The 22,146-nt window shown below is 38.1% G+C and overlaps 4 protein-coding genes across 5 annotated transcripts; 2 read left to right on the top strand and 2 right to left on the bottom strand.

The window, feature by feature from the left end:
* The first annotated feature begins 3,645 nt into the window (after nt 1-3,645).
* LOC116842336 (protein DDI1 homolog 2) lies at nt 3,646-8,499 on the top strand. Its single transcript, XM_032811415.1, has 6 exons — nt 3,646-4,183; nt 5,393-5,608; nt 5,683-5,937; nt 6,360-6,665; nt 6,854-6,973; nt 7,191-8,499. The coding sequence occupies exons 1-6, from the start codon at nt 3,922-3,924 to the stop codon at nt 7,412-7,414; spliced, it is 1,383 nt and encodes a 460-aa protein (XP_032667306.1). The 5' UTR covers nt 3,646-3,921; the 3' UTR covers nt 7,415-8,499.
* Nucleotides 8,493-10,694, bottom strand: LOC116842338 (myo-inositol 2-dehydrogenase-like). The gene is made up of 4 exons (XM_032811418.1): nt 10,476-10,694; nt 10,060-10,305; nt 9,430-9,811; nt 8,493-9,323 (listed from the first exon to the last, which is right to left on the bottom strand). The coding sequence occupies exons 1-4, from the start codon at nt 10,553-10,555 to the stop codon at nt 8,865-8,867; spliced, it is 1,167 nt and encodes a 388-aa protein (XP_032667309.1). The 5' UTR covers nt 10,556-10,694; the 3' UTR covers nt 8,493-8,864.
* A 2,446-nt stretch (nt 10,695-13,140) lies between these two features.
* LOC116842342 lies at nt 13,141-16,925 on the bottom strand. Of its 2 annotated transcripts, XM_032811424.1 has the most exons (5): nt 16,815-16,925; nt 15,008-15,255; nt 14,245-14,390; nt 13,601-13,719; nt 13,141-13,319 (listed from the first exon to the last, which is right to left on the bottom strand). In XM_032811424.1, the coding sequence occupies exons 1-5, from the start codon at nt 16,873-16,875 to the stop codon at nt 13,315-13,317; spliced, it is 579 nt and encodes a 192-aa protein (XP_032667315.1). In that variant the 5' UTR covers nt 16,876-16,925; the 3' UTR covers nt 13,141-13,314. The 2 variants fall into 2 exon arrangements, with proteins under 2 accessions (XP_032667315.1, XP_032667314.1); XM_032811423.1 differs by having other exon boundaries at nt 13,141-13,719.
* A 1,034-nt stretch (nt 16,926-17,959) lies between these two features.
* LOC116842339 (probable enoyl-CoA hydratase, mitochondrial) lies at nt 17,960-20,567 on the top strand. Its single transcript, XM_032811419.1, has 7 exons — nt 17,960-18,125; nt 18,609-18,815; nt 19,224-19,348; nt 19,445-19,649; nt 19,808-19,927; nt 20,026-20,093; nt 20,176-20,567. The coding sequence occupies exons 1-7, from the start codon at nt 18,026-18,028 to the stop codon at nt 20,239-20,241; spliced, it is 891 nt and encodes a 296-aa protein (XP_032667310.1). The 5' UTR covers nt 17,960-18,025; the 3' UTR covers nt 20,242-20,567.
* Nucleotides 20,568-22,146: the final 1,579 nt, after the last annotated feature.

Here is a 22,146-nt window from a genome sequence, read left to right as displayed (position 1 = left end):
TCTCGCGCCTCGTCCGCATTATATCTCGCTAATGAGAGGCCCAGAAATTGGGAAGCGAGGGTACGTCGAATCGCGATGAGTTATCGTGTTCCATCTGCGACGGTCTTTCCTGCGGGAGGAATCGACGGAGCGGCCGATTACATTTTCCCACGGCTACATCATTCAAGATCCGCCGGCGTTTCGCCGCTTCGGCGATTGTTATTTAAAACTGTCACTGATAAAATAAATTACACAATAAATTGTTTCGTCCAATGAGCCGTTACGCGCTCTTTCCGAGCGCGACCGCGCTCGCCGCGTATAATCCGAAATGAAAATACGTCCAGACAGGTCCATTGTGCCGGCCGAATTTTTGATCCCGCAGATCGAAAGAGAGAGATAACCGAGGGGATGGGATTTAAACGTGGCGAGGCCACGTGCACGCGCTTAAATGCGATCTCGGCGATGACGAGACGTGGCTGATCCGCGCAATCTCGCGCCCCAGATCGCGCGATCGAAATGATCCCCGCGACCACGCTTGGCAAAATTCTGCTGTCCTCCGCCGCGACACACCAGCCTGGTCGACACAGGACTGATGGCCGCACGTATGTACATACGATAAAAAGAGATTTCCGAGAGCAATCGTAAGCGGCTCGGAGCCGGCCGCCCCGTGGATGAAGCGATTTTTCACGGTGCGTCCTGCCGGGAGGAGACCGCGGCTAACACCTGGTGCGCGGAACAGGCCGGAACGGAATATCCCGTTGCCTGTCGGGACTCACCCCTAAGTGTCTATTAATTTATACTCAGCGGGAGTGTGAAATCGATTAGTGCTCGTGGATGCGGCGAGCAACATCCGTTTCAGGACGGATGGTGCGACCATTAGCTTTACTGAGAAATTACATTGTACCCTTCTCCATCCTGACGTGCGATACTCGAAATTGATGAGAGATTATGAATAAATTGTTTTTGCTAAGTGTGCGCCGAGAAAACGTATAATTCGCTGGAAAAACGGCGATTCGGGGTGCTCTCGCCGTGTTCCTCTGGCACAATGACGAACCGTAATAACAAATCGATCGCGTGGACGCCGAAGACACACACGTGAGGGTTGCCCCCCTCTCAGGAAAAGTGGGGTAGGCGATGCATTGGAGCGTGGAGTGTTTTGGGGGCTCGTGCCCTTTCCGCAGGGGTCGCGTGTGAGGACACCGCAGAGGGTAACATCCAGCCGGATACCGGAAACAGCTAGGCGGCACCGGATACAGCGAACGCATTATTAGACAGGTGGCTGGAAGCCTGTGTGGGAGGTGAGAGCCTCCCGACGATTAGAGCTAGTAAGATCTTGTCGAAGATGAAAGCGGATTCTGAGAGAGAAATCAGTTGAATCCAAGAAATATGTCATAATTGTCGGCATTGAGATGAGAACGCGCGAGCCTGAGTTTTGTATTATAGGGGGACGCCCCGGCGCAATAGTTTTATATCAATTAATATTAATAATATTATTATATTTATACATATATTTATATATAATATTATCAATCATTATATTAATAGTCATTATTTATTTTTATAAATTTTTATAAATTTATTTTTAATGTTATACCGTAGGACTACAATTTTCAATCAAATAGTATGATCTAATAATAGATACGATTAACCGGGAATTCAAGAAATCTAGCTGATTAAATTATTTCATGATGATAAAAAGAAAATATTTATGTATCTAATGATATAAAAAATATCTGTATATTGTATACTTACATATATGTATATTGTATACTTACATATATGTATATGTAAGTATAATGTTGGAAAACGTACTATCACTTCGTGTTGAGGTTATCTATCTAAAATCCGTATTAATAGTCGTTACTTCAAACTTGCCTCAGGTGAGACACTCAGATTTTAATTTAGAGTTAGATATGACAGTTTTTCAGCTAAATCGCGGTTGCAAATGTAAATTTCGCATATATCATATAATTTAAATAAATAACTCTCATCTAATTCTAAATTCAGATCTGAGTACCTCACGTAGGACAAGCTTCAAGTAACGACTATTAATACGGACTCTAAATGATTGAACCGTGTTTCATGATAATAAAAAAGATGTTCATATATGTGACGTAGAAAATATCTGTACACCGTTCACTTGCATACGATTGAAAATCGCATAGCACCACTACGATTAAAGCTATTTATGTCGGTCTTTGTAGAAGTGATAGGCCTAAAAATATTTATTTTTGCCATCACTAACGAGATGCCATATCTCGCGCGAATATGTATATTGCAATCGAATGTTCTATTCGTAACATCTATAAAGATTACAGGCGATATATCTGTGTCGTTATTGATTGGAATGAAACGCGTCGTATGAATAATCACTCGTTAAGTACTATTCAAACGCGCTATTATGCACACGAGATGCAATATGCGCTCATTAACAATCGTTGATCATTTTCCGTGATTTACCATGTTTGATGTTTTCGTGTTATCTCGATGACGTATTTATTCACTCTCCCGAGAAATTATGATGTGCGTTTTATCATATCGTCGATCGACAGATGCACCGTTGCACGTGAACGAGGGGTAATTACCGATTCACGCCATGCTCGCAATGACAAGTGGCGATTGACCCTTAGAACATGTTTATATCCCGTATAGGTAATACAAAGTATAATAAGAAGATTAATTTGTTGTTGGATCATATTGTTGAAAAGTAAAAATGTGTCTAATGTATCACATGAATACATTTGAATTCACTCAATTATAAATATATTTTTTTTAGTAAGTAAACACAGTTGCCTGTGACTCTTCCGCAAAAATATATGTCTAAAAGATATCTAAAATAAATATAAATATATTTCTCATATATCTTTTATATAGATATCTCTAAGATGTCTCTTGTACACGCTGTGTCTGAGGATATAATATAATCCACGGCCAGTATTTATAATTCTCGCTTATTTACAATCTTCGAGATTGAGACTATAATTAATTATAGATTCGTAAACATACTCATGTGAAAAGGAAGATCCTTCCGACCTGTTGTCGATTCGTGCAATTTGATGGTAAAAATGTCTGAGCTATTGTTGAATCGTACTACGACCTCGATGCTTCGAACTAGTGGCGGCTCGTAGCAGGAACTTTAGAACTGACAAAGATAACGGGTTTGAGTCTGCGCTAAAAAAAGGTTTATGTCTTAGCTAAATTAGTTTTATTAATTCCAAAATTCTCTATTTCTCGTAATTGAGAAATATGATAAGTCGCAAAGCCTTTTATTTTTTAATAATATGACTCAACAAGTTAAACTTTTTATTTCCTTAAGGATATTGACAGCATAACTTGTCGATAAATCATGCGATTCTGGAAAATTCGAATCGTTTTACCAATAAGATAAGACTGTCTAATATGGCGAAAAATATTTTAACGCTAGCTCGCTTTGCTCGCTACATTCAATCGTGAGAGAAAGTTAAAATTAAATTCTATTATACGTATAAAAATAATAATTATTATCAATTTAAATTTCTCTTGAATTTTTTCTCTCCGCAGTATTTTCATCTCGCACTCGAATCTCGTGATATATATCGATAATATCGATACATATATCTCGATATATCTATATGGATATATCGATATATATATCGAGTATTTCTCACGCAGGCGCACAAGCGCGCTGCCCGTGGAGTCGACGTGTGGCTGGCGGTCGGTCGGGGGAATATTTTTGCTGAGCTGGGCAGTTGTTTACATCCGGAGGACTTGTTAGTCACACCGCCCCTTCCGCCGCGTCCTTCCGTTCCAAGATTCCCCCTGATCACTCCCGTGATCCGCGGTCTCATTCTACCACCTTAGATTTCTCGACAACGAATCAACACTTACCTGCTGACGGAGTTCGAACGAGAACGTATCACACATTATTCTCGAAATCAACGTGGACTATTGCGAATCCGAAACATGAAGGTGACAGTGACGACGCTCAGCGACGACATCTTCGTCCTGGACGTGAGCGAGGAGTTGGAGCTAGAGAACTTCAAGGCGTTCTGCGAGATCGAGAGCGGCGTGCCGGCCCATGAAATCGTCATCGCGTTCAACGGCCTGCCTCTCATGGACGATAAGAAATCGCTGCGCGATCATGGTATCCGCGACGGCGACGCGGTCATACTCCAGCACATGCACCAGAGCGGCAGCGACATGAACCTGCAACCTTTCAATAGAGGTAAATAACGGTCTTTCGTGTCTGTAGAGACGTCAAAAGAAAAAAAGAAAATCACCTAAATATTACACAATCCAAGCATAATTGCAAACAACCGCGGCTACTTATCACACTTCTTGCCTATAACTCCAAATTGTTATTTATCTCGTTTTCCTTGATACGAAGTGCGAGAAGATAACACGACAGTCTTAATAGTGAGACCTTGGCTTTTGACTTTGATTTAATTATGTATACATTTGTTAATTTCAAGGAAAATTGCCAAACAACATTAGCAAAATACATTGTATTCTTGTCCTCTTTAGTTACTTCATATACATTGCATTCCGTTATTCATTACTTGTATTGAAAATTTATATCTATTCTTTTCAGCTGAACTATGGCACTGAAACTTTGTTTCTATTGCCTTCAATGCTAAATTACACTTGTTTCACTCTAAATGTAAAATGTGTAACCTTTAGCTAAAAGTAAAAAACATTGTAGTTTATAAATATACTACAGATACTTATATATACTATAGATTTATTATAATTCATCATTCATGCTCATTTCTACCAATACTGATTAATCTTAACCTGATTAAATCTTGATCTGAATTTAGAGTCTACTAATATCGATAGAAACAGAACTTAGGCTTGTTTCCAAAATGTTCTTTTCAAAGAAGGAAGAATGCACAAAATGATTCTGACTGACTGAATATATCAAAAATTGCAATGGTATTTATTGAAAAGCATCGCAGTCTTAAAATATAAAATAATTTCCGAAAAAAATTTTTAATGTGCTACTTTGAGTTGTATAAAGCTTATAAAACAACAAAATATTTGTTTTTATGTATTATTACTATCCAGTATCCATTATTGCTTATCAAAAATATGATATAATTAGATAAAGAAATAAATTAGGAATAAAAATAGTATAAAATAATTATTTATTTTCTCATCATCAGTATCTAGCTTAGCAATGCTGCTATATAACATACAGATTTTCCATAAAATTTTCCTTAAAAAGGATGTGCTTAAATATACCTTATTATATTTATGTAAATATATTTACATATAGATTTTTTAAATTATATATCATAAATGCTGACAGTAAAAGCAGTCTGATTTATTTATTGTATTAATTATTTCGTTTTTTGTTTTTGATCATCTCTCACATAGCATGTAATATCCTGCAAGAAATGAACGTACTAAATTCAAAGAAACGTCGCTCTAGCCATTCCGTTACTGGACTTCAGTTCCATCAGAGTTCCCGGGTCATCTAACAATCGTCAACCTCCAACGAACGCGAACAGCAGCAGAGTGCAGAATCCCCGCAGCGAGGACGATCCCGCGCTGATAAAGAACATGTTCCTGGCTAATCCGGATCAGCTGGCGTTGCTGAAACAAAACAATCCCAGATTAGCCGACGCACTCTTGTCTGGGAATCTGGGTAAGCAGCGATTCCTTGTGCAACAGTACGACATTGTGTCTCGCACTTGTGGTCTAAACGTTCGTACATTATAGATAGATTTTCGACTGTACTCAGAGAGCAGATAAACGCTCGAGAAGAACGCCAGGCGCAACGGCTGAGAATGATGAACGCGGATCCGTTCGATACGGAGGCGCAGCGACTGATCGCTGAGGAGATCAGGCAGAAGAACATTGAGGCTAATATGGAGGCCGCGATGGAGTACAATCCGGAGACCTTCGGCACCGTTGTCATGCTGTACATCAATTGCAAAGTCAACGGGTTTCCGGTCAAAGCGTTTATCGATTCAGGTAAATTGCCAGTGGCTCCAATCCGATGGGAACTGCAACGAGAGAATGCACACTTACCCCAGGTCACAAGGATATCCACGCGTCATAAAGTGCATGAAATGTCAATACCGTTGAATCATACTCTCAGAGGGCTATTTTTAAGTATCTTTGTTCCGCTGCATCGGAAGGACGAGTGGGCGTCTATTTTTAAATCCGCGCATTTCGGAAGATCATCTCGCGTGGCATGCAGAAAAACAGTTTAATTTTAGACCGCGAAATGCGCGAGCACTGTGTAAATAAAAAAATAAAACTGAAAGAACAGGATTCTACATTCAACTTTAATAAATCTCGCCCCTATTTGGGTATTATAGTAGCTCAACGATAAATAACGCTAAACAGCATAATATTGGGAGCGTAATCTCTCTTTTTTTCTGCTTTGTAAGGTGCGCAAACAACGATAATGTCTGCCAGCTGCGCCGAAAGATGCCATATTATGCGGCTGGTAGACACAAGGTGGGCCGGAGTCGCCAAAGGCGTCGGCATTCAACGTATAATCGGCCGTATACACATGGTACAAATACAGATCGGCAATGATCATCTAACCACGTCGTTCAGCGTTCTCGAAGAACAGCCTATGGACATGTTGCTGGGTCTGGATATGCTCAAGAGACATCAATGTTGCATAGACCTGAAGAAAAACGTCTTAAAAATTGGAACCACCGGCACCGAGACCTCGTTTCTGGCAGAAGGTACGTCTGTGTGTTGATTTTTTCTCTGTATTTTAATTTAAAATGTTATGTGGTTGTTTGCAAAGTGGTGGAGGAATTTTGTGTTCAGTTTGATGAATTCTATCTGCAAACAACGAGTATATGATTAATTGTCAGGCTCTCTGTATACTAATCAAAATTTGTTGATTTATTGCTCATTATTTGAACAGGTGATTTACCCGAGTGTGCAAGACTGAGCGGCAATAGCGATGACGTATTGGACGATAGAGATCTCCAGCGCGCTCTTGAAGACAGTTCGAGGGATGCCAAAAAACAAAGACAGCAAAATGGTAAGTACACTATCCTCTCAATCTTTATCTCACACGTTTCACTATCTTAAAAAATAAATAAATAAAATTGATAAATAAATAAATAAATAAATATATTGATATGTAATTTATCCTGATTTGGTATGGCTTTAGTATTTCAACAATGATATTTTATTGCATTTTCACTTGTTGTGCAAAGAAGATTTTGCTATACTTACCAAATGTGAAAACTTTTCAGATGGTCAAGGAAGCAGCAACCAACCTGGTACATCTATGTCGTCCAGCAGATCCGCTGTATTAGAGACGACAGTCTATCCGCACGATCCGTTCACGGAAGTCACAGTCAAGGAATTGGAAGCTCTGGGCTTCACGAGGGCGCAAGTAATCGCAGAACTGCGTAGATTTAAAGGGGATAAGACACAAGCCACCGCCGCGCTGTTCGCAAAATCATTGAAATTCTGAATGTTAAAAAGACGTTGCGCGCTTAAGAGAAAAAGAAAAGACATATAGCGAAATTGTGAATACGGGACACGCAATAAAGACGGAGGGGACCCACGATCGTTAAAGCAATTTTTAAGTATCGTCTGGCGCCGTCTGATAGCTATTTGTTATACTTTCTATACTTTCATAGTATCGGGCAATTTTTATAACTCAACAATTTTGCAATCAAGTACACGCATTTCGGGCCTGATTACGTAAAGTCACATAAATGATTCATAGGAACGAGTTGTAGCAATGACGTAAAGGATTCACAATTCCGAGCTGCTATAGGAGAGAAAGATATTAAATTCGCGAAATATATTCACAACTTTATGTATTTTTTTGTTGCACATATGTGCAACGCTTAAATAAATCGCATTACTTCCACATTGAATCACATCAGGCTCTTGAGAATAAGTTGAAAAAACGTCGAATTGTTAATGAAACTTGATACTTAGTACGATCACCGCGATGCAGTAGGTTTGCGATACACACTGAATATCCAGATTTAATTCGATCTTCACGGCCTCACATGCGAGATTCACGCGTACACAATTTGCTAAACAGAGACACAATAAGCCGTAAGATTTTTCTACGTGTCACGAAACATATGTCAATCATTCGCGTTCCTTTGTAATATTCCGTTTAAATGATGAATATGAACAAATGTATATACACATCTAGTATTAATAGATTCTAAATGAATCGTGCACGGTATGGCGCAAACAGAATCCACACGCGAGGATGCCGGTTTTTATGGTTTAACGATTTGCTAGTGTTTTGAACATTTTCGAATCTGACGTACGATTAGCTCAAACTCAGTTCCTCATTGTTTATTAAAGAAACCGACTGACTCATGTACATAAAATGATAATGACAGACGAATAGATTTTCCATTTCTCTTTTTTTACGAGAATCTTTGTTACAGAAAGCGATTCTTATACAAACGCGCATCAGTTTTACGGGTAACGTCGATTTTTGTACTATCGCTATTTTTTCCCTTTAATAAGGTATTTGGTATATCATTGTATTCTCTTGGTCAACGATAAAAGTCGTGACGAACTGTATGGCTTGATTTATTCATTAGCTATCTACTAAACGTTCTCTAATTTAGCGTAAGCGTCGTTAAGTCACAATACCTTAACCTTATACGAGCTTGCGAAATAATATATTTTGAGAGACGACAGAATTTGTTTCTCTTCCACCCTAGTAAAATCGCGCGAGGAAAGAAATTCCGTTTATTCGAGCTTTTATTCACTTCTAATTTAAATCACACTTTGTGATATTTACAGTATAGCTGCTTTATCATCGTGTACGAATCTTCCTATAAAAAATTTCATTTTGTATAGGGAGAAAAATTTTTAAAGTAATACACATGCTTATTACACATTTAATATAAAACGCATTTATATATAACGTTGAAACAAAAGTTTTATTGATGATAAGGCAATTCTCCGTTCGCCCATTTTAATTCCACCATTTTTCCGGTACGAGCCGACTCTTCGCAAGCTATTGCGATCTTACTAACCGCCAGGATCTCCTTTGGTCTGACCATAGATTCGGCCTTGCCCAGCACGATGTCGATAAAATGATCGAACTCTCTTCGGTAGCCGTTCATGTATCGGCTAGCGAACGAATACCAGATGGGAGCGGTGGTCGGCCCTTCTAAGCCGTACTGTCTGCGTACCGAGCATATCGGTTGCTCATTGTCGGCCTGTATCATGCCTTTAGGCCCGAATACTTCCAGACGTTGATCGTATCCGTAGTTGCTGTTGCGAGACAGATCGATCACGCCAAGAGTGCCCGAGGGGAAATGCAAAGTCGCAACGACTGTGTCGAAATCAGAAATCGCCTTGATTTCCGGAATATTGGCATCAGCCATGACTGCAACCTGCAAATTAATAGATGTACAACGTTAATTGCGAAACTGAGACACGTAGAAGCTAAAGATATGAGTGTTGGTCTTTTTCTCTTCGAAATAATCGCGTAAACTGCACCTTGTCTGGATATTCTCCGACAACCCAAGTGACCATATCGATATCGTGGACCATACAGTCGTGGAAGATGCCGCCGGACATCTTCAGATACTCTATACTGGGCAGAGGAGAGTCGCGTGAGATCGTCTTGACCACGTGAACATGTCCGACTTCTCCCTTGCGAACTCTGTCACGCACCGTAGAGTAAGACGGATCGAATCGTCGATTGAACGCGCAAAACAACGGTCTGCCAACTTTCTTGGCCGTCTCGTAGCACTTGGCGCAATTCACGCGATTTTCCGCTATAGGTTTTTCGCAGAAGACCGCTTTTCTCGCCTCCAGCGCCTCGATAACGATATCCTCGTGAGTGAAAGTCGGCGATGCGACGATGACCGCGTCGACGCTACATAAATTACAGAATATGAGTTGGCATAACATATGCGACTGAATGGCTTGCGATAACTTTCACGTTTAGCAAATGTCTAGATATCTAACGTGTATATCTAGTAAACATGTAGAAACCGCTTCTCTTGAAAATGTTTTTCAAGTATGTCTAATGCACTCGCTCGTACATGTTAAAACGATGAGTTTAAAATAGACTGGTAAATATTAAATTCTGACCTCTAAATCTTTAGTAATGTATTTACTTACTCGGGATCTTTATATACTCTGTGCGATTGCTTGCTGTTTAGAAAAATAACATCTTCCAGATGCCAGTATTTTTCTATTTTTGCCCAGTTGCTCTCGACGTCATCGACGATGTATAGAAGTTTCACACGCTGACTAGACATTATGGACATCAAATGTATCGTTCCGGCACGTCCCGCACCGAAAAGAGCCAGTTTTACAACCGGATCATCTCGTGAGTCGGTCTTTAGAGCGAGGTTTTCTAAATATCTGCAAAAATATATTTTCACTGTAGTAAGTGAAAGAGAATATGCGATTTTCTATAAGTATTTCTCTCAATAATTAGAAATTCGAAAACTCTTCCTCGACACGATTGGTCGAGTGTTTATTCAAAGCATTGCACATCAACGTAGCGTTACGATAAATGGCTGATTGCTCACCTATTGTAAAGGTAATCTTCCGGTGGTGAAAATTTTGGCTTGAGGTACGGGGACGTTTCTTTGAACTTCGCAGTTGCCATTATCGCGACGAATTAAATGCGCGGTCTCCGTGTCGTACAATTGCTCTCAAAGTATCCCGCAAGTGAGACCACCGATTTGGCCAATGATGTCTCGTTAGTTGCTTCTTATATACAAGGAGACATAACTGAAGGGGGGACTTGTCAATGTGACGCGCATTGAAATCTACTGCTGGTCTACATCGATAAGACGTAAAGATAAACCTTATAATCTATGCGGACATATATCGCTATTTCGTTGATATGAGAAAAATTTCTGATAGGTCAAGTCACGCGATTATTAAGCGTAAAGAAGATTTCTCTCTAGCGCGCGTGCTGATAAGAGAACACACTTTTTCATAGCTATTGTACATCAATTATTCCTCCGTTCAAATTAAGTCTAATTAAGTCCGCTAGAAGATCTTCCGTAACATAAAATCCAATTATAATTCGATCTTGCCGTCAATCGGATATGCGTGATACCGTATCGGATTGCTAGCACCTCGGCTTCCAGACGATTCCACCCGTTCATTAGATTCATTCACGTGGCGTACAACAACCGCGTACGGGAACTTCAGTCGTGCATTGTAAGTGTCTGGAGAGAGGAAGATAAAGAAGAAGTAAAAGAAGATGGGAGAAAGAAGGGGATAAGAAGAGTGGGGCAGTTGTATGTAAAATTCCTTAAAAGGGATTCCTTAATTGTCTCAGGCATGTATCCATCTCTTGCCAACTCGGCTCCAAGACACGAGAGAATGCATTATCATTGAGTAGTGATGATCTAAATAGTTATTTTTTAGTAACTGTTATTCGGGTACCGTTGTTTATAAATAACTAGTTATTCAATAACTATTTACTTCAAATTTTATTAAATTGATGAATATCTAATTTTTTAATCGTATAGTTAAAGAAAATTTCAGTTCCCTAAATATTTGGATCGGCAAGTAGTTAAATTCGATTTTCAATAAATAACATCATATATACAAGGTGTAAAAAAATTAGACCGACAAACTTTGAGGGGGAATAGAGGACATAAAAAAAACAAACATATTTTGTTAATAATGTTTTTCTCTACGACGCTTTAATACTACTGTTTTAATACTACAGAGTACAAAATAGGAATTTTATGATTTTATGATTTTAATAAAAAACAAATATATAAGTGGAAAAATTAAATTTATTTCAATTACACATATATTTTAATCTTCAAAAAACAATGAACAAAAGAACGGAACAAAAATGCGCAATTGATAATAAATGCTCAATTATAATAGCTCAATTTATAATAAATGTTTATAAATTCGGTGGAGCACCTGCCCATTTTAGTGCTACTGTGCGCAATTACTTAGACCAAAGATTTAATGAGCGCTGGATAAGCCGAAGAGGTCTTATCGCATGGCCTCCCTGGTCACCAGATTTATCTTCGCTTGACTTTTTTTTATGGGGGCATATAAAAACTCTCATTTATGAGACACCTATTGAAGCAGAATTGGTAGCTCGAATTACTGCTGCAGCATATCAGGTTCAGAATATTCCTGCAGTCTTCGAGTGTGTGAGACCATCAATGTTTCGACGATGTCATCTTTGTGTTGAAGCAAATGGCGGAATTTTTGAACATTTATTATAAATTGAGCTAATCAATTGCGCATTTTTGTTCCGTTCTTTTGTTCATTGTTTTTTGAAGATTAAAATATATATGTGTAATTGAAATAAATTTAATTTTTCCACTTATATGTTTGTTTTTTTTTAAATCATAAAATTCCTATTTTGTATCCTGTAGTATTAAAACGAAGCGTCGTAGAGAAAAACATTATTAATAAAATATGTTTGTTTTTATGTCTTCTATTTCCCCTCAAAGTTTGTCGGTCTAATTTTTTTACACCCTGTATATATAGAAAGTAGGCTAATATATATGTTTTATACGATAGGTGAAGTATTATAAATAATGACGATTATTCTTATTCTTACGAATTTGAAAATTATTCAATAGTCCGGAAGAGTTGGAAAATTCCTCATACACAAAAAAATTAGATAATCCAATAACCGTTATTTAGTGTAAACAGTTAATAGTTATCAGTTACGATTCGATAACAGTTACTAAATAAAAGGTACGAAAATACCGCTCATCGAGTTGTAGTCGAACTCGTTCACGCTTCGGTGCGATCGCCATTCGACGACATTAGCAGCTCGCTCGATGATGGTTGAAACGATTATCACCGTGACCTTTAACACGTTAAATGCATCGAGCAACAAGGCGATTTACTTGGCGGCCAATACTGTTGACAATCGACTTTCTCATCGTGATTTTACAGTCTAGCGCGAAGATCGAATCACGATCTTCGCGCATAGATTGGTAGTCTCGCAAATCGTTGAGAGAAAAGGAAAAGAATCGCCAAAATTCCTCGACTATTGTGTCAATGATATTACATTACATAAAGGTGATGTGAATTTCCCGACACACTCGGGTCGTGAAGGAAGGTTATCGGCGAATCTTATATGTATACTGAAATATATTCGAGTAAAAGTAGATCGCAAGAAATCGTGCATAGAAATGCGATGACCGAAGGTTACACTCGTCGTTACGTTAATGGAATGAGAGATAAAGAGAAAGATTCATCAACGAATTATATAATATATTATGAACAACAACAACAAACAAAACAGTGGTGAACGGTGGCAATGACAATCTCTGTAGAGTGCGGAGTGCGTTGCAGTCTCACTGGAATCTCTCGACGGCGGTTCACTAGCGAGATCTAGCTCAGATAATGCCGAGGCGACGGCGCGTTTTATCCTGAAAATTAATTCGGGTAGGTGTTTTTGACGTGTTTGCCACGTTATCGAAGAGCGTGGCTATTATCGATCCTCCGCGTTTTGTAGGGACACCGATTGTGCTAGCCGAAAAATTCGCGAGCAACGATCGTCGACGAGAAATGTGCCACGAATGACGATTTTGGCCGTTTTGATGACTGCGTTCGAGCAGCGAAACGAAGAGGAATCGTGTTGTTCTCTTTGCTGATTATCTCTTTATTAGCTAGCACACATTGGCGTCTCACAATTCGTCGTTTGCCTTACGAGACGCGGCGTCCGGCATGAAAACGACTTGGTCGCTGTAGCTCTCCACGTATGCGGCCCTTTCATTCCTGTCGCTTCCTGGATCGACATCGATGAGAGCTATACTGGATCTTGTGTATCTGAAAAAACAGTAATACATTGTATATCCGTCAAGTATAAGATTTCCCTATTTTGCAGTTAAAAGTTTCTCTTGTGTTAAAATCAATCATAAGGATTGTTATTTTTTTTCATGTCGCATTGCGTCTTTTTTTGTCTTCTTATTTTTTCTCGAGCCGTCTAGCAAGCTAAAAGGCATTTTCTCAATGTAACTTCCAGTGTAAAAAGTAAAATGTTGGAAACAACTAGATACAATCTTTTCCAAACACTCTGCATATATGTGTTTTGAAAGAAAAAGTATACATGTTTATTTCTTCAGTTTTCACTTATGGAAATTTGTAAACACTTCAAAAATGTTATGCTGATATGTTGAAATGCTCGTTACTAATCGTAAATTACAATTTATAATAACCTAGAGAAAAGCGATCGTATCTTCATTAGGCTCATGAATAATTGATTGATAGAAGCGTGCATGTAATGATCAGCATTCGCATCGCATTCTAAACGAGTAGAGTTAATGAGACGAGATGACGAGTCAACGTACTCACCTTCTCTTGCTCCCATTAAGATCTGCCGTCACCGTGTGATCTCTCGGCTTCGAGAAGTCGCATTCTAACGTAAAAGCAGCGTCTCCCGGTGTCAACAGGTCGTCGTCGTGCTGCACCACCACGATGTTGTTGTACTTCTCGCCGTCCTATTACCGAAACAGAAAAATATAAAAATATATTAGAAATAGACATTTACATTGGTAGATATTTATCAATTTTAAGATTTTCTGATAGAGCTAGAGTTTATTTTTTAAGAATAATTTCTCGAATATACAGAAACTGAAGAAATGCTTATAAGAAAATACTGTGTATATTCATTGAAGAATATGATCAATCATGTTAATTTACTCAAAAACCGTGTATTAGAAAATATTATAATTTACATATTAAAATACTTTTCAGTTCTGTTATTATTTCAATTAATAAATAAGAATATGGGAAAAATTTTAAAAACTAAATACAGCGCGATATCCCAGACAGTACAACCTGCTAAAAGATATCTTAAAGACGTCCAAAAGAAATAAGGACATCTTTTGAACATCTTTAAAATATCTTTTAGTAGATTGTGCTGTCTGGGATGTTAAAAAATATCGTGTGCAAATTACATATTCAGTTTCATCGGCGATAAATCGCTTGAAAATTAATCGTGACGAGAATTGTTTTTATAACATATAAAATTCGTAATAAAGTATAAACTAAGTCCTTAATAAAATAAAGAGTAATAATGACGAAAAAAATTATACATATATATAAAGTTGCTCACTTTTTCTGTATTGCACTTATTTAAAGGGATGTTCATGGTGAAACTTCTACCACGAACCGGATCAAGAAAGCAGGATGGTTCTCGTGAGTGGAAACTACCCTGTGTGTAGATTACTCCTGAAAAGTCCTCAGTGGTTCGCAGTTCCACGGTCATCTTATCGGCGCCACATCGCAGTCCCACGCGATCGTAGCCCTCTGTGGAAGTGCCTATTCGCATCTCCTCGGACAAATCCTGCTTCCAGATCTCTTCTGCAAATCAATATAAGATTACAGGGTGCGGCGCCAAAATCCGGACAAAATTCAATTTGAAATTCTCGCCGTTCTATACCACTGATAGATGTCGCGATTAGCGTTCAAATAGCTTGATACATGTACTAAACCATCATAACCTCGAAACAGTCGCAATGTTGAAACCAAGTGCGGAATATAACCGAAGAGCCGCGATTATCGAAAGTGTTCGCGCTGAACGCTCGGCGACAGAAATCATTCGGTTCTTCGGGTACCCGAGATCGACTGTGTATGATATCATCGCAAAGTACAATGAGTCGGAGAAGTCCAACAAAGGTTTTGCAACACCGGCGAGGAAAACCCACTCCAAGGAGCGCGTTGTCAGGACGCCCGACATGATTAAACGGGCTCAGGAGCTGATTTTTGAGGATCCAGGGCAGTCGATCCGAAAATTGTCGTCGGTTGTTGGTGTGAGCGAGAAAACTATGCGTCGAATCGTCGAGGAGGACCTCCGCTACAAGTCTTACACAATTAAAGTGAAACAAATGCTTTCCGAAGCCGCCAGGACAAAGCGAGTTGAACGCTGCAACCTGCTTTTGTGTTCCTTAAAAAACAATGCTGTCGGACGACTCAAGTTTTTTTCTGATGAGAAAATTTTTACTGCGGATGCGAAAATCAATCGAAGGAATGACCGCTGGCTCGCCCACGACCCTGAAGATGTCCCTATTGTTGCAAGAACGAAAGTTCCGGCGAATGTTCATGTGCTAGGTGTTGTATCCAGTGAGGGTGATGTCATGCCACCGCATTTCTTTAACAAAGGGGAAAATGTCACAAAAGAAGTTTATTTGCGTGTTCTGACAAATGTAGTGAAGCCGTGGATAGAAACTGTGTCGTCTGGAAAACCGTATGTTTTCCAGCAGGACGATGCGCCCACCCACACAAGTCATTTGGTGCAAAATTGGTTGTCGGACAACGTCGACATTTTTTGGTCGAAAGAATTCTGGCCTCCCAACAGCCCAGATTTGAATCCTTTGGACTTCTATGTATGGAGCGTAGTTGAAAGGGTCACGAACAAGTCCAGACATCCAAATGTCGCATCATTGAGAGCCGCTATTGAAGCAGCATTCACCGATATGGACCGTGACACATTAAAGCGCGCCTGCGCACGCTTCATACCGAGAATGGAAGCGGTCATTCAAGCAAACGGGGAATATATTGAGTAAATGTGTTCTTTATGGCCTTACAAACAATGTGGTTAAAAAAATTTTGTAAATATTTTCGTTTTTGCAATAAAAAATATGTTTGGAAAAAATATATAATTTGTCCGAATTTTGGCGCCGCACCCTGTAGATGTGTTATCTCTCCTCAGATAGTATTTATCCGTTCATAATTTGTCTATAAATTAAACTAAGCTATTCACAAATATTTGTGTAATTAAAGTAAATTTAAAGCAAGTTTAAATTAAAATAAATTATATATATATATATATATATATATATATATATATATATATATATATATAATTTAAGAAATATCTATATATATTACAAGTAAATAAAATTGACTGTAAATTTTAAAACCTGCGCTACATCCTTTCAGCTTGGCGTTCGCCAGGAACACGAGGAGCAAGACTACACGCATGATCCCGTAGAAGGCGAATGGACGAACGACCGTGAACTGACGGTAAATTCAAGTTCGTCCGATGCCGAGTCATGTGTTTACCGCCGTTACCTGTTCACGTGAATTCCCCCTTCGCGTCCAAATCAAATACTTTCACCGTGTAACGTGCGACAGAAGAGCGTCTTTTTATTTCTTTTTCTTCTCTAAGTGTCGCATGGTTTATCGATCACGGTTGCAGATCATTGATCTGGAACTGAGGTTTCTTTTCAGTACTTTTTTTTACAAATGCATGCAAATCGATATTAATTTGTCAGGCCAGTAAAAAATATTGTAATATTTACAAACTGTAATTTGTACAATTTAAAACAATATAAAGAAGAACTTTATAGCAAAAAAATAAAATCGGGAATAAGAAAGAGAAGAAAACTTAATCACAAATCAAATAATTCGGGAAAGATACGAAAGTGAACATGAAATTCCAAAATATTAAATTATACTAAGATAAGATAGACAGAGTGTTGGATAAAATGATAGAAATTTTTCAGACAAACATTATTTCTCCTCAGGGCACGTTGGATGCCAATGGCAGCACTGAGAGAACATTTTACGTAAATTCTGAAAAAATACAGTTGCTTCTACACAAGATAACAATTATTTTATTAAATTTTTTCATTTACAATTTTTTCATGTTCCCATTTTTTATGTAAATTTTACATTTTCTCCCTTGATAATAATTTAATAGTAAAATATTAATTTTTCTCTAGCTTCACGCGGACGACCTCGATTAATTAATAAATAAAAATTACTAGTCATTAAATTATGTCTGAGCTCAGTTTAATAAATATCAAATTTAATTTAATATTTTAACACACATTCAATATAATTATTTACATATTTAATGTAAATATATAATAATTATTAAATTATTAATTATTATTAAATTAGTAATTATTAAATATAATTATTAAATTATTAATGTATAATAATTAGTAAATATATAATAATTAGTAAATATTTAATGTAAATATATAAAGGATTCTCTAAATCTCTCTCTCCAGAACATCAGAGAAACATTTGCATCATTAAGTTGGCTAGATTGCCACGTCGTGTCTCTGTCGAGAGAAAACGAGTTCCATGACGCCACTTGACTGAGAATATCAAAGCGTTCAACATGTCTGCTACTCGACTGTCGAAAATTCTTTTCTCGCGTGTGTCACATGCGGCTCGATTTCCGCAACAATTTGTCGCACCCGCAATCAGATATTATTCCTGTAAGTATGACAAATATAAGTCTTTTCTCAAGGCATTGCGTTACTTATATTCGATTGTATAAATCTTAAAAGAAATCCAATTTGTTATCACGTGCACACCCGGTATAGTTATTCATCGTCGCCGGCTGTTGCTAAGTCGAAAACTTGTTTTCAATGTCATAATTTTGTATTCACTTTTTTTTATATACATAATATTGATACAAGTGGTTCCTTGCCACTATTTTTTGTGAATTAACGCAATTAAATACGTGCGAATAAATCAATCTGCGATATTATACAACCTTGATTTTAATTGAAAAACTACGTAAGTACTTATCATATGCACACAGTAACGATAACGATTCGCATAAGTGTTACATCATACGAGGTCACGTAGTCAGCCTTACCAGAAGTTTCAAAGGCAGTATTATCAAAAGTACAGTTCAATAATAAATGTTTTTTTTTCTTTAAAGAGAAATCTACTATAATCTCTTATTCACACAGGTGAAACGAACAATTTTGAGTTTATCAAGATCGAGACTGCAGGTGAAAAGAACAATGTAGGTCTTATCACTTTGAACAGACCCAAAGCATTAAATGCATTATGCGAGAGATTAATGAAAGAGTTGTATCATGCCTTGAATAATTTCGATAAAAACCCTGCTGTCGGTGCCATCGTTATTACTGGAAGCGAGAAAGCATTTGCTGCTGGTAAGACTAGGATTAAAATTGATTCTACACAGATCTTTGTAATTTGTAATCTTACATAATCTCATATATATTACCATAAATAATGACGTTTGAGAGTTCCAAAACCATTAGATTTCTTACTTATTTAAAATCTTCTGGATTTTAAATAATGGAATTAAAGAATTAGTTGTAGAATATACAGGACGTTGTAAATTAAGACGATGGATATATTTCCTATTAAGACTGATAATTCTTTCCTGTTTCTATTTAAAGATCAGAGTTAAAAATACTTATGGAATGATAATGTTAACTACAATTATTCTTCATATCGAACAAATTTTTAGACACTAAAAATTCCACATGTTAGATGTGTTATTGCACAGATAAATGCGTATAAATAGGCGTTATTTTAACGACAATGACCATTAGGTGCTGACATCAAGGAAATGTGCAACAATACATACCCGTCCAATGAGAAGAACAACTTCCTGTGTGACTGGGACGCTGTTGCCAAAACAAAGAAGCCCGTCATCGCCGCTGTAAATGGTTTCGCCGTAAGTAGCATTGCTATTAGCAGAAAAGCTCTGGCAGAAGAACGCTAGAAAGTCATATGATAAAACGTTTGTTTCATCTCCTTCACAATCGCGCAGTTGGGCGGAGGCTGCGAATTGGCAATGATGTGCGACATCATCTACGCCGGCGACAAGGCCAGATTCGGTCAGCCGGAAATCATCATCGGCACGATACCTGGAGGTGGCGGCAGTCAGAGGATGCCCAAGTATATCGGCAAAAGTAAGGCTATGGAGATAGTGCTCACCGGCAATCAGATCACCGCTGAGGAAGCTGAAAGGAGCGGTGAGTTTCTTTTATAAAGCTCCTTTCCATTATTGTCAAATTTGCTAAAAAATTGAGCTTCCTGCAAGTGATTTGCGAAAGCTTCACGGTCATTTTCTTCGATCAACGTGCACGCATATCTCTGTCAAATTTCAAACGCGCAAACTTCTATCTTACAGGTTTGGTCAGCAAGATCTTTCCAGCCGACAAACTCGTTGGAGAAGCCGTGAAATTGGGCGAGAAAATCTCGTCTCATTCACAGATAATCGTCGGCTTAGCCAAGAGGGCTGTCAATACTGGTAATCTAAAGTTATCTTAATGAATTACATTGATTCGTCGTGATTTTGACAAATTTGCGCGGAGCGCAATGCACTTATATACGTTTTATGAATTTCAGCGTACGAAACCAGCTTGCAACAGGGTCTCGATTACGAGAGACGATTGTTCCATAGTACATTCGCCACGGTAAGCTTACAGTTTATGTTGACGAACTGAGTGGCTAGAAGAAACAAACTTATTAATGATAAATAAAAACATAAATGTTTAGGCGGACCAGAAGGAGGGAATGAGCGCTTTCATGGAGAAACGCCCGCCAAACTTTAAGAACGAGTAAACGCATGTTTGCTCGCAAATGAGAGAACGCTGCAAACGCTTAAACAAAGCGAATGAGAAAATCGCCGGAGATGCAAGCACTTCTCGAATAACACAGTTACTCAATAAAAGACAATGCATATAAAGCAAAATAAAAAATTGTACGAATCCTAAATCTCCATACGATTTTGAGTAACACGGAACCAATTAACCGTATTATTCGAGAGTCGCCTGTATGTTCCCGCAGAGATATTTTTATATCGTATTTTTATAAGATAAAACACACGATATGTCATTTGTTACATTTGTTACGAAAGATTCCTTTAAATAAATTGTTTTTGCAAGAAACGGCAGTTGCACTAATGCGAGCGTAATAGTTATGCATAACGAGCGTAAAGTTCTGAGACTTTTATTTAAGTATATTGCTGCTCGTGTACATGAGGATCTCGAGTATGATACATTTAAAGCTAACATAGCATTGCAGTTAATATTTAAAGTAATAATAATAGCAATCACTATTATTATTATCATTATTATTATTATTATTATTATCATCATAGAATAAAGAGGACAAATACAACAGGTGAAAACGTGTGAGTCGCTATCGACGTCGTGAACGCGATATCTACAATAATAGCGAGATATCTCGTTGAACAGTAGGAACAACAGGATTTCGGTAAAAACACCAATAGCTTATACAATGCAGCATATAGCGAGAAATGCGATGCGTCGTATTTATACGACATGAATTCAATGAATATCTTACGCGTACTTGTGTGTATATATATATATATATATATGTGTGTATGTGTGTATGTATACATGTGTCGCAAGTGATCCAAAGACTGTAAATTTCCAAATGGTAAAAACAGCTCAAAAATACTCACTTCACTTTCGAGTTCGTTAGAAAAGAAGTTTTATCAAATTCGTCGCGTCTGATAACGGTGTAAGAAAGTCAACCGGATCTCTCGGAGTATTTTTATATACGTCTTAGCGTTGTTGACTAGCTAATACTAACAGGAGTTACGCGTACACACGCGCACCTCCCTTACACTCTTATTACAGATCACCCATAATAATAATTGCAGCCGCGCGTCCTTACGTTAAACGTTAAGAGAAATTAAACTAACTATCCTTAAATACTATGCACGGCATTCGATGCTGCCTTCGTTTTTTTTTTTCCTTTTCTCTGTTAGCTTTTTAATTCTTACTTGTTTTCGTATGTATGTGTCAGAAGACGGGAGTGATGCTACCGGGCACATCGATCGTCTTACGTCTCGTGTGGTGTCGGTGAGTTTTAAGAAGTTCCCTCTTCATATGTCGAGAAATATAATACAGTAGAATTATCCCGACAATTTTCCTAAACGAATGTGCGTCTAAACTTCATCAATCAATCGCACTTCTTTCACGCTACGTTTTTCGTTTAAAAGACTTATTTTACAATTGCAAGGAAATCACTTATGTTATTAATCTCCCGAGCTCCTCAAGACTCGCGATATGTCGTAATAGCATATGATAAAAATGCTGGCCCATGCGGTTGATTGTGTGTACTTTTGAGAGATCGTATCACATAGATCCGTATTAATAGTCGTTATTTGAATCTTGCTTCAAGTAAGATACTCAGATTTTAATTTAGAGTTAGACCTGACTTTCTCAGCTGAATCGCGATTGCAAATGTATTATATAATTCAACTTTCATCTAACTCTAGATTCAGATTTGAATATTTCACGTAGGACAAATAACGACTATTAATACGAGTCATAAAATCTTACGTGCTTAGATCCGAAATTTGTACGTCTCGCCGCGGCAGCAAACCTCTACGGTTCTACGGTCTCGGTTGGTCCTTAGTCGTCAGTGCGAGATTGATCTTTTTTTTGCTTCGGGAACCTCTTAAAATTCCACGTGGGGGAATCTCGTCGGTGAGGG

The sequence above is a fragment of the Odontomachus brunneus genome, unplaced genomic scaffold (assembly GCF_010583005.1).
Source record: "Odontomachus brunneus isolate Ranch 3 - 2012 unplaced genomic scaffold, Obru_v1 Obru_scaffold_024, whole genome shotgun sequence".
Lineage (NCBI taxonomy): Eukaryota > Metazoa > Arthropoda > Insecta > Hymenoptera > Formicidae > Odontomachus > Odontomachus brunneus.
This window is presented reverse-complemented; position numbering and strand designations above follow the sequence as displayed.

Coding starts and splice junctions, on each gene's coding strand:
- LOC116842342 (XM_032811423.1), bottom strand. CDS start 16,875: ATGCGTGTAGTCTTGCTCCTCGTGTTCCTGGCGAACGCCAAGCTGAAA. Junction 15,256..16,814: donor GCTGAAAGGATGTAGCGCAG/GTTTTAAAATTT, acceptor ATTGATTTGCAG/AAGAGATCTGGAAGCAGGAT. Junction 14,391..15,007: donor ATAAGTGCAATACAGAAAAA/GTGAGCAACTTT, acceptor TTTCGGTAATAG/GACGGCGAGAAGTACAACAA.
- LOC116842339 (XM_032811419.1), top strand. CDS start 18,026: ATGTCTGCTACTCGACTGTCGAAAATTCTTTTCTCGCGTGTGTCACAT. Junction 18,816..19,223: donor CGAGAAAGCATTTGCTGCTG/GTAAGACTAGGA, acceptor AATGACCATTAG/GTGCTGACATCAAGGAAATG. Junction 19,650..19,807: donor TGAGGAAGCTGAAAGGAGCG/GTGAGTTTCTTT, acceptor TCTATCTTACAG/GTTTGGTCAGCAAGATCTTT.
- LOC116842338 (XM_032811418.1), bottom strand. CDS start 10,555: ATGGCAACTGCGAAGTTCAAAGAAACGTCCCCGTACCTCAAGCCAAAA. Junction 10,306..10,475: donor GAAGATTACCTTTACAATAG/GTGAGCAATCAG, acceptor ATATTTTTGCAG/ATATTTAGAAAACCTCGCTC. Junction 9,812..10,059: donor AGAGTATATAAAGATCCCGA/GTAAGTAAATAC, acceptor TAATTTATGTAG/CGTCGACGCGGTCATCGTCG.
- LOC116842336 (XM_032811415.1), top strand. CDS start 3,922: ATGAAGGTGACAGTGACGACGCTCAGCGACGACATCTTCGTCCTGGAC. Junction 5,938..6,359: donor CAAAGCGTTTATCGATTCAG/GTAAATTGCCAG, acceptor CTGCTTTGTAAG/GTGCGCAAACAACGATAATG. Junction 6,974..7,190: donor AAAACAAAGACAGCAAAATG/GTAAGTACACTA, acceptor AAAACTTTTCAG/ATGGTCAAGGAAGCAGCAAC.